General features: G+C 45.1%; 1 protein-coding gene across 6 annotated transcripts in view; it reads right to left on the bottom strand.

The window, feature by feature from the left end:
* The window catches only part of ehbp1 (EH domain binding protein 1), a 126,897-nt gene that overhangs the window by 3,149 nt on the left and 107,231 nt on the right, over nt 1–16,517 (bottom strand). For all 6 annotated transcript variants that reach the window (XM_046402806.1, XM_046402807.1, XM_046402804.1 and 3 more), the window contains 2 exons: nt 6,739–6,838; nt 5,610–5,683 (listed from right to left, as the gene is read on the bottom strand). In XM_046402806.1, the coding sequence (XP_046258762.1) occupies nt 5,610–5,683; nt 6,739–6,838 (174 nt within the window). The remainder of the gene's footprint in view (nt 1–5,609; nt 5,684–6,738; nt 6,839–16,517) is intronic.

Below are 16,517 nucleotides of genomic sequence, written 5' to 3'. Positions count from 1 at the left end.
ATTCCAGAATAAAAGGGATGTTGTAAAATGTCAGTCCAAAAATAAGTATGGCTTTATTAAAAATAAATATTCCCCCCCCTTCATTGAGTCAAATTGCGGCAGTCGGGCTGTGTGTGTGTGTGTGTGTGTGTGTCACGCTGGGCGCAGTGCGTTTGTCCTGAAAGGTCTGCGCTCTCTTCATTGGCCGAGCTCGTCCCTTTGAAGTCGACCACAGAGCGAAAAGAACACAGTCCCAATATTTGGCTCTCCACGTTCTCCTCTTCCTTTCTCTTTTTTCTCAGGGAAGCAAATTTACTCTCCTCCGGCTTTGTGGGGGAGTCGACAAATACTTTAATAACTGCCAAATATGTCCAAACCTGCGCCTGAACAGTGTTTTTGTTTCATTTTTTGGAAAGAAGAGGCGCTTCAGGATACGGACAAATCAACACAAACTGTGTCAAGTGCAGAAAAAGAAAAACAGATGAGTCATCAATGAGTCATCTTTAGATAATTGTGAGGCAGGAATGTGCATATCCATATGTGCCGTAACTACCCACAATCCTCTCCTGACAAGGCCGTCCCACAAGAGGAGGGTTCAGGAAGACGGGAGGAAAAAAACTTCCCACAAAAACACTGAGAGGTATGCAAAAAAAAGAAAAGAAAAGAAAAAAAAAATCTCTTGATCCTGCCCTCCTTCTCCTTCAGCGCACATCTCCGCCAAAAAGCCAAGGGAGGGAGGAGGGAGGGAGGGGGGGAGGCAACGCACTGCTGTCAATCACATGTCGCAGAGTCCCGCCCCCCTCATTAGGAAGGTAAACAATAAAGAGGGCCGATGAGAGACGTGACCAGGCAACACCAGAGCGGGGCAGGCTGGGTAACCAGACACCCAGGAACAAACAAAACACCCTGCAGCCACTCAGCAACCCCCGCCCCCCCAACTCCACCAAACCCCGCCTCCCCCCACCACCACGGAGACGGAGAGAGAGGTTAAAGACTTAGGAGTGCGTACAACTCACATGGCGGGTGTGTATTCAGATAACCCTCGCCGTGCACGCCAACGGTAACCATGTGAGTCTGCACAAGGCACACAAGAATGCGTTGGTTCAAATCCCCATGAAGCCCCCCCCCACCCCGCCCGACGCTACATTTATTCAAGAGAGCAAAAACTGGTCCAAAGCCGTGTTCCCTCAAAGCGAGGAGACTCCGTCCTACAAGCCCGTCTGTCTTGTTTTAAACGGAGTGACATCACAGGACCCGATCCCGATTCAAAACGCAGAGAAACAACATTCTATAAACTTCCCCCTTCGTTTCTTTGTTGTTTTTTTTCCGGCTCCTCTCCGCTCGGCTCTCTCGCCGCCTCTTGTTCTTGCCTAAAAGGCCTCAAAAAGCTGGTTTTGGCCGAGATCCAAGTGGAGTCAAGAGACAAAAAAGTGTCACCAGAGAAGAAGAAAGTCGACAGGCTGGGAAAAATGGCGGATAAAATACAAATGATCTCAACAGCAACCAGGAGACGGATTCTCCGTGTCGTCACATGGAAACAGTGAAAACCGAAACACGTTTGGCGATTTAATTCTTGATTGAAGTGTTCAAAACTTCCCTCTAATTAACCTTTAAATGGTGAATTAAAAACAATTAAGCAATTCAAGGTACTACACGGCCGCACTGGGCGACATGTTCCTTCATTACACTGAACACACACACACACACACACACTGTCATGACCCATCCTGCTACTGTAACTACACATAAAGTGCACAATGTGTACAAACCTGCAGCTGAAAACAGTCTCAGCTGAGATTTAAAGAGGAAAACACTGACAGGCCGACCGATGCATCATTCACGTTATTTTCATGGGACTCGTAGTTGACATTAAGAAAACTCTGGAATATCGTTAGCCTTACTGTTTGATTCCCAGACAATGAAACTCACAGGCAACAATTAAAAACGTAGGAGAACCACAGATGATGATGAAACTGTTTTGGTCATCCGCCCTCCTGACTCACAAACTGATTCATAAGAAAACTTCTGTGAGACTGAACAGCAGCTACAAACTGAAACTTTATAAAACACAGCAGCCAATAATCCAGAACCTGGAGCCTGAAGCTAAACCACCACAACAAATATCACGTCGGCTGGACCACAGGAGCCACCTGTTCCAACATCCTTTAAAACGCACAAAGTCACATCTTCTGGGCAGCGATGAGAATCTGTGCATTTAAACTTACCGACACGCTTTATCTTTAAACAGCCTAAAAAAGCAGCACAAACAAGCTTAATGCAAATAATTTTCCTAAATTCCCCCCAAACTCAAGTCTGACAAAGTCGTGGAACGGAGCTATTTGTTATCGGCCGTTCCAGTCAACTAGAAACCCTGAAAGAGTTGGCGACATCATCAAAAGTTGCCCATGTGATAGGATTCCATAGTGCACCTAATCAATCAGGGTGTGCAGCGCGCCGCCCCGATGTGTTACAAAGCCCAAATAGATTTACAAATGTGTGTGTGTGTGTATTTGTGTGTGTCGGGGGTGTGGAGAGGGATAAGCTCCTGCATAGGATTACATATTGATTTTAAACATATAAAAAAGCTTATCATATCAAACCGTAACAGGAAAAACTCAGGGACCCGGCTATGCATAAATCCCTTTTAGATGGCGAGAGGGCGTCCACTTGAAACACACACACACTCACAGGCTGTCGAACGGGAGCCAAGACACAGTTTTGTGTGTGTGCATACATAGGTGTGAATCGGTAAGCAGATAAAGAGGGCATAGTGGATCAATTTTGTGGCAGGCAGATGAGAGTGTGGCATACAGATGGCATTTTCCTGCCTGGCATCACACCAAGAAGGTACAAGGAGGTGGTTATCACTGAGCATGCTCATAAATATCAACGCTGGCCTGACAGCCTCCATCCCCACCCCACAGCTGTTTTATTCTGAGGCAGCTGCACATTTAATCAAACTCTGGACACTGTTTTTTTTAACGTCACGCTGCCGCCGAAACGCCGACTGAACGTGTTGCTGTGTGCCATCGCGTTTCTCTTTTCCTTTTGGCCCCACGGCGACGTGCGGAGGCTTTAATGACGGAGGCCCAAAGTCGTAACCTCTGGCACGTGCACTGCCAGTATGTCTACCACCTCAAACATCCCCATGCAGCAGAATAAGCTCATTCACCACGTCATAAAGAGAATTAGTGAACGATCATGACAATATTGTACAGCTTTACTCGTGCAGCCCAACACACCTCCTCTGCGAAGGTGTGTTCCTTCACATTTCATTTCTTTGTCAGCAACTTCTAAAATTCTATAACTTAAGTTTATCAATCCTAAAAATAAAGTTTGGAAAAATTTGTTGTTTAGCTAAAGAGTTGCTTTCAGAGGAATCCTCTCATCCTGACTCCTCTTGCCACCTCAAAACACACCCAAAAGTCTGAGTGTCATGCAGCTGAAGTCAGCTATACAAACGTGGAGTAAAAAGCCATGAGTCTCCTCCGGTCTAAAGCAGGACCAGAGACTGGGCCAAGATGCTAGACCCGGCTGGCAGTTAACTTGTTACCTCCTGCCTTTAACTGTTTGTGCTAACTGGCTTGTATACAAACGGCTACCATTGTTAGCCAGTTAGCTGTAGCTCACTTTGACATGAACAGACAGGATGTGGGCCAACTGAGAGGAAGATATGGAGGGAAACTGGTGTGTGTGTGTGTGTGTGTGTGTGTGTGTGTGTGTGTGTGTGTGTGTGTGTGTGTGTGTGTGTGTCAGGGCAGGTGCATCTTAGTGATGTGTGTTTTCGTCTCTCTGCTCGGACTCACAGTGCATCTCTCTCTCTCTCTTTCTGTGTCATCGACTGGCCAACCAAATCAGCAATTACTCGCACGCCCGACCATCGCTCAATGGACCTGCCCAAGCACCAAATAAGAGCAGGGGAGATGGCCACTGAGCACGCGCACACACACACACACACACGCATACGCACAGATAAACACGAACGGAAAGAGACACAAACACACCTGTGAGATGTAAACATGCAGACAAGAAACGAATCTCTCTCTCTCACACACACACACACACACACACACACACACACACACACACACACACACACACACTGCTCTCTTTCCAGCAGCTCAGAACTATCTGTGGCTGCTACAGAAAGGTAGAGCCTGTGAATGTTAAGTGTCTCCCTTAGGGAGGAAAATAAGGCCAGCTGATAAGTTAGTCAGCTGCAAATCCAACAAGTCCACATGAAGGCAGAGAGGAGCGCTGTGACACGACACACACCACCTCTCCACCTCACCTCACACACTATCTCTGCTCTCTCACTTATACACACACACGGACGAAGACACACGCACACACACAGTCTAGTGGGCAGACACACGACACACTTCTGATATAGGCAGAAATAAGAAATATGCCCTCTAAGAAGCACCAACACACACACACACACACACACACACACACACACACACACACACACACACACACACAGAGTGAAAGCAAACTCAAACAGCCACTTAATCCAGAAAAAGTCCTCCCATTGAGTGGAGCTGCGAAGACGCTGCAGTTCGATAAATATAAAGAAATAAAATGGCCGGCGATGACATCAGAAATCAACCAGGACGCAGGCAGCGCGGCAACCATCTGGAGCTCCTGCTTGGTTACGCATGCCTGCCCTCCCCCCTCCCGGCTGGCCCACCTCCTTTCTTGCTAATTACAATTGATTTATTATGGACCAGGTATCTTATCAGGTGCCCGGTGAAATTACAACGGGTGTCTGAAGGCTGCGAGGAGCAAGGGGGGTGTGGGGGGCGGAAGGGGGGCGGCGGTGGTCAATGTCGAATAGCAAAATCAATTAGCATTGATTGGCAAAAGGTTCATTTTGCCAAAGAGGACGCAGTCGAAGGGGATTAAACTTCCCTGGCCCCCTGACAACTTTGATACGACACAATGGCTGCTTTTCTGGCTGCGGTATAGTTAACAAGCTTTCAATAATATAAATGCATTTTTTTTTTTTAATCCGCGCAAACCGTCTCTCATTGTGGCTGCGGCTAGATTTCAAATCAGGCATCGGCTAGCCGGGGTCTAGCTGAGAAACAGATAGCATTGATCAAGTATCAGGGAGTGAAATCCCCTCGCAAGCTCGCATCTTAATCCTCATCAAAGAGGCGACGCAGAATTCAAATCATCCTGCTTTAGGCTGGACAACAGCAGGACAAAACACAAGAAAGACTCATGAAAACAATACTGGAACCCCTTCGGTAGGACTCAAACAACCCTGACAGCAGCTTTACGGTTTCTTCAGAATCAGATTCTGATTCTTTAACACTGGAAAAATAAACTTCAAATGTTGCTGTGTAGCCTCTCTGTGACAGCTAAAACAAATATGATCAGAAGTTCTACTCTAAAGATGTCTGAATGAGCCGAAATCGTTTAATTTAAGTGGAGTTATGTGGATGTCAAAACGCCTCTGATGATACAAAGAGTTTGAAATGTGAACACAATTCGCATCCTGCAGATAAGACAGTGAAAGAGAGAGGAGACACGTCTCGGCTGCCTGATACCTGCAGACACCACGTTCATTCCCGAGACCTCCTGAGTGTGTATCTGTGTGTGTACTTCAGTGTGTGTCTTACCCTCAATGGCCAGCATGGCTCTCAGCTCTCTGTTCAGCAGTTCGAAGCGTCTCTCCAGATCGTGCTCTTTCTCCCTGTGGCAAGTTAGAAAGAGAGAGAGAGTGAGAGGAAAAACACACACACACACACACACACACAACAAAGTTCATCAATATGTTAATGACTAAATCATTAAGCACTTAAAGAAACCTGCAATAAACATCGATTCAGCTACTCGCCCGAACCTTCTCTGGCTTTGCATTAATCTACTGCACATAACTGATACACATACTGCGCTCACACAGCCCTGGGTGAGTGTGTGTGATTGTGTGGGAGCGAGGAAAGAAAAGGAGAATATAAAGAGAGAAGAAAGGTGGTGAAAACGTGCAAAAAACCCAGAATGACGTGATGGATAAAGCAGAAGGAAAAAGACAAAGAAATTAATGTGCATCTATGGCCATATGGTGTGTGTGAGTGTGTATGAGATCTGCATGTATGCATGCATGGAAATATCTGGTGTGTGCGTGTGTGTGTGTGCAGCATAAATTGAATTCCTTCCTCTTTCAGCCATATTAAAAAATGAGCTTATTCGGTCCCTAATAGAATTTGTCCTTCACAGGCGCCTTTTCTCTTCGCCTCCACAAAGAGAGAACAGAAAGGGCTAATAATCAGCCCTTCTGTCAATTGGCCACTTTAAAAGCCTCCCCTTTCCCACGATATAATGTGATTATGAATACTTCAATCTCTCCTCCGCGTGCACACTTTGAAATCCCAACAGCTGCAAATGAAGGGGAAAAAAAAGTCAAGAGTGTATGCATGCGTGTGTGTGTGTGTGGGTGTGTGTGTGTCCACCTGTCGCAGCTGACCACATACGAAGAGACTAGCGATAGAGTGATGATCGCCACATTTCTATTGATTTCATATCCCGTCCACATGTAAATCAATGAGCGGATGGATGGGGGAGGGTGTGTGTGTGTGAATGGAGTGGAAAGCCTGCGTGGCTTCAGCGAGTTTGGTCTAACGCTCGAACGGGAGTGTGATGGTTCCAGGTTGCAGAAATCCAGTAAAAATAACTGAAGGAGCTCCTGAAGGTGTATGCAGAGGTGAGCGGCTAACGTGTCTACAGGCAGAACAACAGGGAGATACGCACAGCAGAGAGAGCTGGTTCTGTCTTCTGATGAGCGCGTTCTTCTTGTTGACCAACATGAACCACTCCTGCATCATGGCCTCCTCTTCCTCTTTGTTGTTGCCTGGAAAAGAGAGAGAAAGGCAGGCAGAGTTACACACATGACAGTACACCATTTCAATAACATCACAAGCTCTTCATTTCTGCTCCTCAGTTGTGGGACACAAAGCGACAGCAGTGTGAGTGTGATTAGCAAAAGGGTCATTTTCTATCATCTATCAATAACTAAACTGGAGCACACACACACACACACACAAGAAAGATGAAGAACAACTCAGTTAAGTCATTTTTGCCACAGCAGAGTCAGTATACGTCAGATATTTGTGTGTGTGTGTGTGTGTGTGTGTGTGTGTGTGTGTGCGCACACTGCTTGCTTATGTTCCTTGTGTAAACATTCACATACTTCACACCACGTCTTCACAACGTCAATACAGCTTCAACTGGGGCGGGATTAACTCAGCGATTACCGTCGAGCGTCTTTACAGAGTGGAGCCTCTCACTGTAGGGCAATACATATCCCACCAATCACTCAGCAGGCCTTCAAAAAAAAAAAACCGTCTCTGGTACTCTCTGACGCTTAGTGTAATACCTGCTCAACACGGACAGCTAGCAAGACTCAGATGCATGGCTAACGTAAGCTTCGCCCACGCCTGGCTGGGGCTAAAGCTCCGTGCTGTAACTTACTTATGGGCTACAATGGGATGCGCACAGTCGATATGAACAAAACACATTGAACGGCCTCCATCGGTCACGTCTGACCCGGACTGAAGAGTGGAGGAGGACCTGTGTGTTTGACAGGCATTTCATAATAATTCAGACTGCAGTTTCGCTGATCTGAAGACCAATTATCAAGGAACTATTTTCAGATTTTTGTTCGCCACAATTAAATCTAAGTGATGAAAAGGTTTCTGGTTTTATGTTAAATGTATTTTTTTTATAATAGCAATATATTGCAAAAACAATAAAACAATGGTTTGTTATTACAATACCTGTTACGTAGACCCACGTCAGTGTAAATACCAACATGTAGACTGCTTTAAAAGAAAAAAAAAAAAAAAGAAGAGATTTTTTTTTTGGTATTTGTGTTTTTTCTTTTTAAATACATATTTATATTTATTTTCTTTTTCTCTGTCACAGTGTAAATAAACTGCTGTGGTCAGTTCACTGCGCACTGTCTCTGTCTATGATTGGGGACATAAGCTTTATGGCACTGGAGGCCATTTAAATAGCGACCGCAGCATTAATCTGACACTCAGTACGTCAGTGAAGAGAAGAAATGGATGAAAAAGGAGGACGCAAGATGACAGATCGTCTTAGGGCTTATGTTATTATCTCTCGCTGTTTTTTTTCTCTCCCTTTCTCAAGAGGGAGGTTTAATGACTGGGAAGCTACGACGGGCATCATATCAGAATTAACACTAAGAAGACATCTCATACCACTTATTTATTAATTGGGGTCCTCTTAATAAGAAAAGCACTGATGTGCTGTTCAGTGGAAGAAAAGGATGTTGTATTTTTTTCAAACTAGAATTGAAAATGTATTTATTTATTGAAAGAAAATTCAGACTTTTGGCCTTCTTGTGGATGTATTCAAACATCAGCGTTTCAAAGCTTATTGCTTACTATTTGAAGACTTTATGGACAAGAGTGTCCGCCAAACACAGTATAAACTTTTGCTTTATGGGCACCTGAATACGATCACAATCTGTGCGTAAATGACTGATTCAGCTGCCTGGGACAGAAGAGAAATGTGTCATCTTCAGTCAAACACACCCTGCCGGCTCGTTGCAGAGGAGAGGGAGTGTTGGACCGCTGCGTCAGTGATGACAAAAGGCAGGCACGTGGATGTGTGCACGGACACCGGTGAGCGTGTGGACATTTGTGATACTCTGAGCCAGCAGATGTATGTAATTTCATTTAGGAGGGTGGAGCAAGGAGGGAGGGAGGGAGGGAGGGGGCGAGAGAGAGAGAGAGAGAGAGAGAAATGAATGAAAGAAAGCTTCAGGATTTAGCGGAATCGGGGGCTCGTGGATTACTGTAGTCAACTTTGAAACGGACGACACTCGGAGGGGGGATAAAGCCGCCGCTGACAGGTCATTGTGCTGCCTCGAAGTCAAATAAAACAAGCAAATAATAATGGCAAATATTAAGCTCCTGTGACATTGTGGCGAGGCGGGCTGGAAGACGAGGAGGGATTATAAAGCTATATCCCCCACCGCTAGCCAGCCAGCAGCTACCAGCCAACCACCAGCCGCATTTTATGAAAAGGAGGGAGGGGAGGCGAAGGGAGGGAGAGAAAGGAAAGGAGGGGAGGAAAGAGAGAAAGGCAGGAAGGTCAGAGGAAAGGAGAGGAGAGATGGAGGGAAGAAAGGGAGAGAGATGAGGGGAAAATGGTGAATGTAGAAGAGAAACGGAGCAGGAGGGAAAAGAGGGCAATCAGGTGAGCCATTTCAAAGCAGAGAAAGAAAGCAGGGGATGGAGGGATGGAGGGATGGAGGGATGGGGGGAGGACGAGTGGTGCAGGATGCTCGACAGCTGCTTGGCATCCTCCTCCCTTCACTCAGCCTCTCCAGCGTTGAACTCTGACCTCCAGATACTAACCGACTCAACTGTGGTGTTTTCTGACTGAATCGTGTCACATTCACAGAGTCGAATGTCTATGTTTGGGAAAAAAAAAAATATATATTTTATATATTTTACAGCGGAGAACTTCACGGTATTTTATTGTATCTTACTGGTGGAAAGACACTCAAAAATACAATCTGGTACAGCAGAGAACAATTTAAATTAGTTAATTATTTGGTAATAGGACAGACTGCTATTATTAAGTCTGTGAAATGTGAGAAAGCACATAGTGAGATCTCAATTTCGCAGAGCTCAAGGCCACTGGCTGTCCTGTCATGATGCCGCCCACCAAATGGCATATGTTAAGAGTGACAACAACAGAGGAAAAAAAACTGGTGAATGTGGTGTTGCATGAAGACAAATGGTGTAAATATCCCTGGCAAGCACCACTGACACTGTGTCTGTGAATCCAGCCTTGGCTCTGAGAAGCTGTGGATCCATGCTGGCTCTCAGGGGGCCATCTTGGATCAAAGCATCTGGCGGTTTGGCAGGTTGCGTTCTGGGTCTTGCTGCTCTCCTTGTGCGCCATTTCTCGGTGCTCGACACAGAGCAGGGCAGAGCAAAAACAGGCCAAAGTCTACTGAGACTGAAGCGGCAAGTTTGGCATCGGTACAATGTTTGATCAGGACATCAAAGGATTAGTGAAATATGTCTGACGGAGATACACAGGGTTTCCCTACCTACAGTAAACTTTATCGTCATTAATATCATGCTTGGTGCTACCTCAGCTATCAACGTGGCTGCGATGGTGAGAAACAGACAAGATACAATCGACTCAGGCACACATACACAAACACAGCCAAGATACAACTGATACACACATCCCGACAACCCCTCTATCTGATTGCCTGTCTCCCTCTTCTCTTGTTTCACTCTCTCTGTCTCGCTCGCACAATCACGACCGAGATACAATGACACGAACTGCCGAGTGTGTGGGGAGAGTTATCCTTCAGGTGGGAAGAAAGGCGGGTTAGAAAGGGTCAATATGTGTTTGTATGCATCCAAAGGAGAGTCACAGAGAGGGAGAAATAAAAGAAAGAAGGAAAAGACGGGGTGAAAAGACAGAGTGAGCCTCTATAGCCAAATAAGATTAAGATAGCTATCTTGGCCCCTGTTCCATTCAGTGTAGATAGGAATAATGAAACCCACCCTGAGGTGGTCAAACTGCTGCTGCTGCTGGTGGCCTGCGCTGGTTTTTAATTAAGAGTGTGATGCCACTATGTTTGGTCTCATTCAATACGAGTTTCAGTGAGCAAACACTGATTGATTTGATGATTTTCAATGGACTGTTTTCATTTGCTAAGATAACGACAAACTGCCAGACTCCGCTGCAACCAGTAACAAAATTTATTGTATTTGTAAAATTCATGTCTCATATTTCACACGGCAGGGTCCCTGTCCAGCAGGGACACAGCCTTGGCTTATCGATTTACGTTTTTAAGGATTTGATAGAAATGTGCACGCTTCATTTTTGCTTAAACATTATCAAACATGGCAGCCGGATGAGCAGGAAACCTTATGTGTGTCCTCACTAAAGAAACTTCTCTCTGTGCCTAGAAAAGGGGAGCTTGAATAAAAAGGAGGAAATGAATGAGACAGAAAGAGAAAAACATTAAAAGCTGTGATCACAGCACGTTCATCTCATTTCTTATCCCACCATTTTGCCATTTAATCCAATAGCTGCTAATCCAATTTGTCTATCGGACATGTAAAAAGGCGGGGAGGAGGAGGAGGAAAAAGGAAGAGAGGAGGAGGAGGAGGGAAAGGGAGGAGATAGAGCTGAACTTCTCTTCTGTTTCCAAGTCATTTTCTGAATTGCGGGGTTTATTTAGGGACGTGCCGCACTTGTGCCTCTCCCATCGTCCTCTCCATCCGACCGTCAAGCCCGTCTGATATCAGCGGGGATCAGGGAAGATGAAAGCCAAAGACGCATGAAAGGAAATGAGAAAAAGAGGGAATAAAAAGAACAGGATGAACATTGTTTCCTGTGATTAGGTAAGAGCTCGTTAAAAGGCTGTCACTGCAGCAATGTGAATATGCATGACAGGGGCCAGCCTAATCAGAGAGGTCTGTGGTGAGGACCGGAGGGGGGGAGGAATTGTGCGCAAGTAGCCTACTGAAGACTTGATTTAATTAATGTGAGTAAAGAAGTGTCTTGTTAGGAAGGGAGTGAGAGTGCAGCTTGTAAGAAAGAAAGGTTAAGGTGCTTACATATTCAGCTTTAGGCATAAAACATAATCTAAAGCCTGCAGTGGTGTTTCTTAAATCTAATCATCAGACTGAATAGCTTTCTCAATTCTCTCTCTTCTTCTCTTTCCTTCTAATGTTAAGTTATAAAAAGCAGAATCACTTTTTTTTTAGTTCAGATGATGCTCAAAATGCATTAAGTGCAACAGTTGTTAGAATACACGACTCAGCCACATTACACCACTTGTGATGCATGCTAGGCCTCCTCCACCTCAAACCGCCCAATCTTCTCTACACTGCACATGTGATTTCTCCTGCTCTCCCCTATTCTTCTCTGCTCTCTACTGGAGTGGTGCTGAGGGCTATTTTTTTCCAAGGAGGCTTGTACGAGGCCTTTTTAGCCGTCCTCAATGGCACAATGGGCCCGGCGTATAGAGCAGATTCCTGCTTTATTGAACCTGTGTATAATGTCTGGTGAATGGAACACATTAACCGATTCACACTCATCTCTCTCCCTCACCCCCCCCTCACCCCCAGCAGACAGAAAAAGGAGAAAAGTAAAATAAGAAAAAAGAGAAAGAGGAAAAAAAAAACCTCCTCTCACACTGAGGCACAATGACTGCCTTTTCCACCGGTGTCATTTGTCAACCACTGCTTGCTTTACGACGTACAAAAGAGTCAGAGGTAGGGGAGAGAGCAGAGAAGCAAGTAGAGCTGCAGAATTATTTGTTTCTAATTACAAAGTGTGCTAACGGTGGAGGGTCCATCTTTCAGGCTGCACGGCGACGTTGGAAAAGAAACACGCGGAGCAGCTGAATTAATGAAGCATGACCTTGTGCAAAACTTTCCTTAATCAATAATCACAGGAAAACAGCAAAAGTTAAAATGCTGAAGTAGAATCCAGCCCAATAGAAATAAATCACGGGGACCAATAAAAAGTTTGACACTAACAACTGCTGCTTCTCTTGTTTTAATGTTCAGCCCATGCTGGCCACTGTAAACTGATCCTGGGTCAGTGAAAACAGAGCACAGCTGCTCCTCTAACAACTCTCCACTAGCATGATGACGAGCCTAATGCTGCTATGATGACACAACATAAATATTATTAAGTTACACGCTACATCTACTACACAAATGCCTGTGAACGTAAAGGAAGCAAATTACCTAAGAAATATGTTTCCAGTACCACAGCTGAATATAACGTTTAGATAGCGCAGGTTACTAATTTGTTCTGGAGAAAACTGCTGCGTGGATTTACGCTCACCAGCACAGTCTTCCCATTAAAGCGAGATGCATGGAAGTCGTAGGAAAGGTCAGAAACTGTGACACCCGAGGCTGGTGTGAGCATCCTGCATGTGGTCTTTGAGGTCTTTATGTGTCAGATCTAACTGGGTTATGTTTAGGGAAGGATGGTTTTGAGAGTAGCATTTAAAAAAAAAAAAACCTACAAACCTGTCCTGTCTTGTGCTTTAAGACTGTTTCAATGTTTTTAACCAAGAGCACAATCTGTGCCTAACCTTACCCAAGTGCTATGAGCGCAGGTTGTAGGAAACTGTATGTATAATGTATGCATCTCCAAGTATGAATGCTTGGAGATGCATACATTAAAATATTCCCTCATTGAAAATATGTTATATATTGGTGCTTGTAATCACCTGCAAAAGAAAGTGCCATAGCAGTGTTATCATGCAGGGAGATGAACTATGGATGGCAGTGAGAAGGACAGCCAAAGCCTTTTTTAAGGAGAGTGTACATATCATGTCACTGTTTGAACATTTGTGTTCAGAGACCATGTTAAACACAGACGATAGGTTTGTCCTGCTAACACGTTTCCTCCTCTCATCCTCCTCTCTCTTAAACACACACGCCTCCTTGCTCTCTTCTGCCAACTCTCCAGTGTGTACAGAAAGAAACACGCACACACACACACCCTTGGGCAAACACATCTGACCTCAGAGCTAACAGTAGGCCAACCTCAAGACACCTCTGATTCCTCCACCTTAGAGGTTAAGAAGAGGTGGGGGCTCGAGCAAACAGACTTCACATAATAGACTCACTCTGGAGATGAAATGTTCATATTAGCAGTCTTCACTCACACACGCTTTCTGTACGGGGGGTGAAGAGTGTATTTGACTATGAGAAATCGTTTATGCAGCTGTCTCCTTCTATAGCTCTTCCCCTGTTTCAACTTTTTCTACCTTTGTATTTTAACTATTTAGACTGACTGCATGTTTACGAGTTAAACTTGATTCTTCTATTGACTAATACCTAAAAGGGACTGAAAAAGGGGTACGGTTAGCGGGGAAAAAGGCCATTTCTGAACTATTTTTCTGTTTGTCTAACAGAACCAGCCAAACTATGACACTCACACAAATACAATCCTACCCCTCCTCATCTCAACCCCTACATCTCCCCGCCCCTCCCCTCGCTCGCCCCACTCCATCAAATTGTGTTTTTGCCACAAATCAATAAACATTATCAGAGAGTGGCAGACTATGGGCTGGTGGAGGCAGCCTCTGTCTGTTAAAACCCAGACCGCCCTGTCTCTATCGCAGCCTGGGCGAGAAGGCCAGGAGGAAACAGAAAAGCACACACACACAGACATGGAAGCAGAATACATACGTACAGAGCCACAAATACACTAAGACATGGTCCATGATCAAACAGCAAGTCTCTGATGCATGTACAGCCCTACCGGGAGCGATTTTTCTCACAGCCATGCATATAGGAACACCAACAGCAGAAAACAATCAGAGGAGCAGACTGGAAAAGAAAAGAGCAGCAGTGATGCATTGAGGTGTTTAACAACAATCCCAAGAGTACAGCAGCAGCACAGGCTGTTTTGACCACGCCACTCAACATCAATAAGAAATTAAAAGAAAAGAAAAATGTATGACGGCAACAGTGACTTTAAACACTCTCTAGCCCATTAGGGCCGCTGTATCAACACTTTATGCTTGTCAGCTCGCTTCAGCGTCAGAAATCCCTGCTCTCTCACAACCATTTAACTGAGCTCTAAATAAGATGATTTTCAACCTGTCCCCACTTAGCTTGGGGCTGGGAAAGGAAAATCAGGGGGGCCTGCCATACACCATTTCTCAATTACCTTTCTCATTATTGTCACCAGTGTTCATTACCACTATTATCATCCTCCCTTTTCTGTTGCACCCCCCCACTTTAGGCTAGCTTAGGCCGTTGTGGCTGTCGCGTTGGATGAAGAGGAGGAGGAGAGAGGCAGAATCGAGAGCTTTATGCAAGGCCAGAGCACTTCAGGTAATTAATATAGCAAGAGAGGGCAGATGAGAGGAGACGGAGAATATGCAAGCGTATGTACGCCTGTGTGTGTGTTTTTGCTGAAATGCCTGATTGGGGAGCTCACCTGCCGATACCCCCTAAAAGGTATTTCATTAGCGAGTCTTTTACCATACAAGCAGAGGAACAAAGCCTCGGTTACGCCTGTCTCCACTCCAACTCAACGGGGCCCTCCAGGACGCCTGTAGCTGTGTGTGGGAAGAGCAAAGAAGAGTGAAGGAGCGGAGAGGAGAGGCGAGGAGAGGCTATCCCCGTTCATAATCTCATGACAAAAGGCAAAAAGGCATCATCCTATTAACAGCGTGATCTTCAGCAGCTCATGCTAGCTTCTTTCCACAGGGGGCTCTCTTTTATTATTAAGGTGAGTGGGTGATAGGGAGTAAGAAAGGCGCCTGGTGCCTCCCTATTAGCCCTGAGACAAGAGTAGGTATGGAAGGGGAGAGGAGCGAGGAGAGACCCCATGCTAGGGTCCTGCTTGGTGCCCTTTTCTTTTCTTCAGAAAGAGAGCCTTTGCTTGGACCTTTGGGGGGGGCTACCTTCTACTAAGCTCCAAAGTGGGAAGAGATTCTTCTATCAAACACCTCAACACCAGTGATGATGTTCACGGGGGAATCACCTCCAGCTTCACCTGTTAGAACTCATCTGAAGCTGATTCACATTACTTCTCACCACCACATGGATCAGTCATTAAGGCAATGCTTACTGTTCTACTCAAATGTGGTTGAGCGTCCTGAGGGAATGGGCAATTAGGTTCATACTTGTTGTTTTCAGGTGTGTCAACCTATCAAACCCCATACATTTTGACTGATGCACCAAAAAAGCACTATAAAGTATTATGTAAGTTCCTGGAAGTACTGCAATTTTATGAGCTCATAAGCTATACAATTACATAAATCTACCAGGGCCGAGTGATGATACACTCACTGACGTTTAGCTGCAGCTCACTTAAAACTGAAAAACCTGTGGAGATTCTACAACATGTCGCCTCTGTGCTACCAGGACATTAAATTAAATTTGACAGAAGGGATTACATGTGTCCGTATTTGCATCTATTTAATCAACGGCTGTTAAAGTTAAGGACAGACCAGAAGAATTTAAAAGGGTGGGTGTGGTGGAAAGTTTTTGAATTCAGCTGCATATCCAGCATTTTTAAAATAGTCAGTGTGAGCATGAGAGACAGAGAGAGAGAGACTAGTGAGAGGAAGAGAGATTAGTCTGTTTTTCTGTTTGAGTGTTTTGTCTTCTGCTCAGTGGGGGTGCTTGCCTCGAGCCTCAGGTTACACAGGGTGATTGTGGGGGGAAAAAAAGCAGCCTGAGCTCTATTTTGTGAATGACAGCAATGCTGGGCACATTGTGTTAAAACCTGCTGAAGATGTGAAACTGCTTAATACAACACCCATGATAAAATATATTTCCTCTTCATACTGAATTTCACCTCATTTAGAAAGAAATCAAAGTTCCTCTGAGAGAAAACACTCACAGCCCCCCCCCCCCGCCCCAACGCTTTCTGGTTCTTTTGTGACTTGATGTTACATAATAAGCTTACAGACGAAACGTTGGGCTGCCTGTACCTGATTTTGAAATTTGTGATTTTGGTAATTTAGAGGTTGAATTCAGAGA

Source organism: Scatophagus argus, chromosome 10 (assembly GCF_020382885.2).
Source record: "Scatophagus argus isolate fScaArg1 chromosome 10, fScaArg1.pri, whole genome shotgun sequence".
Lineage (NCBI taxonomy): Eukaryota > Metazoa > Chordata > Actinopteri > Scatophagidae > Scatophagus > Scatophagus argus.
Note: the sequence above shows the minus strand (reverse complement) of the source record. Positions and strands in the feature narration are given on the sequence as shown.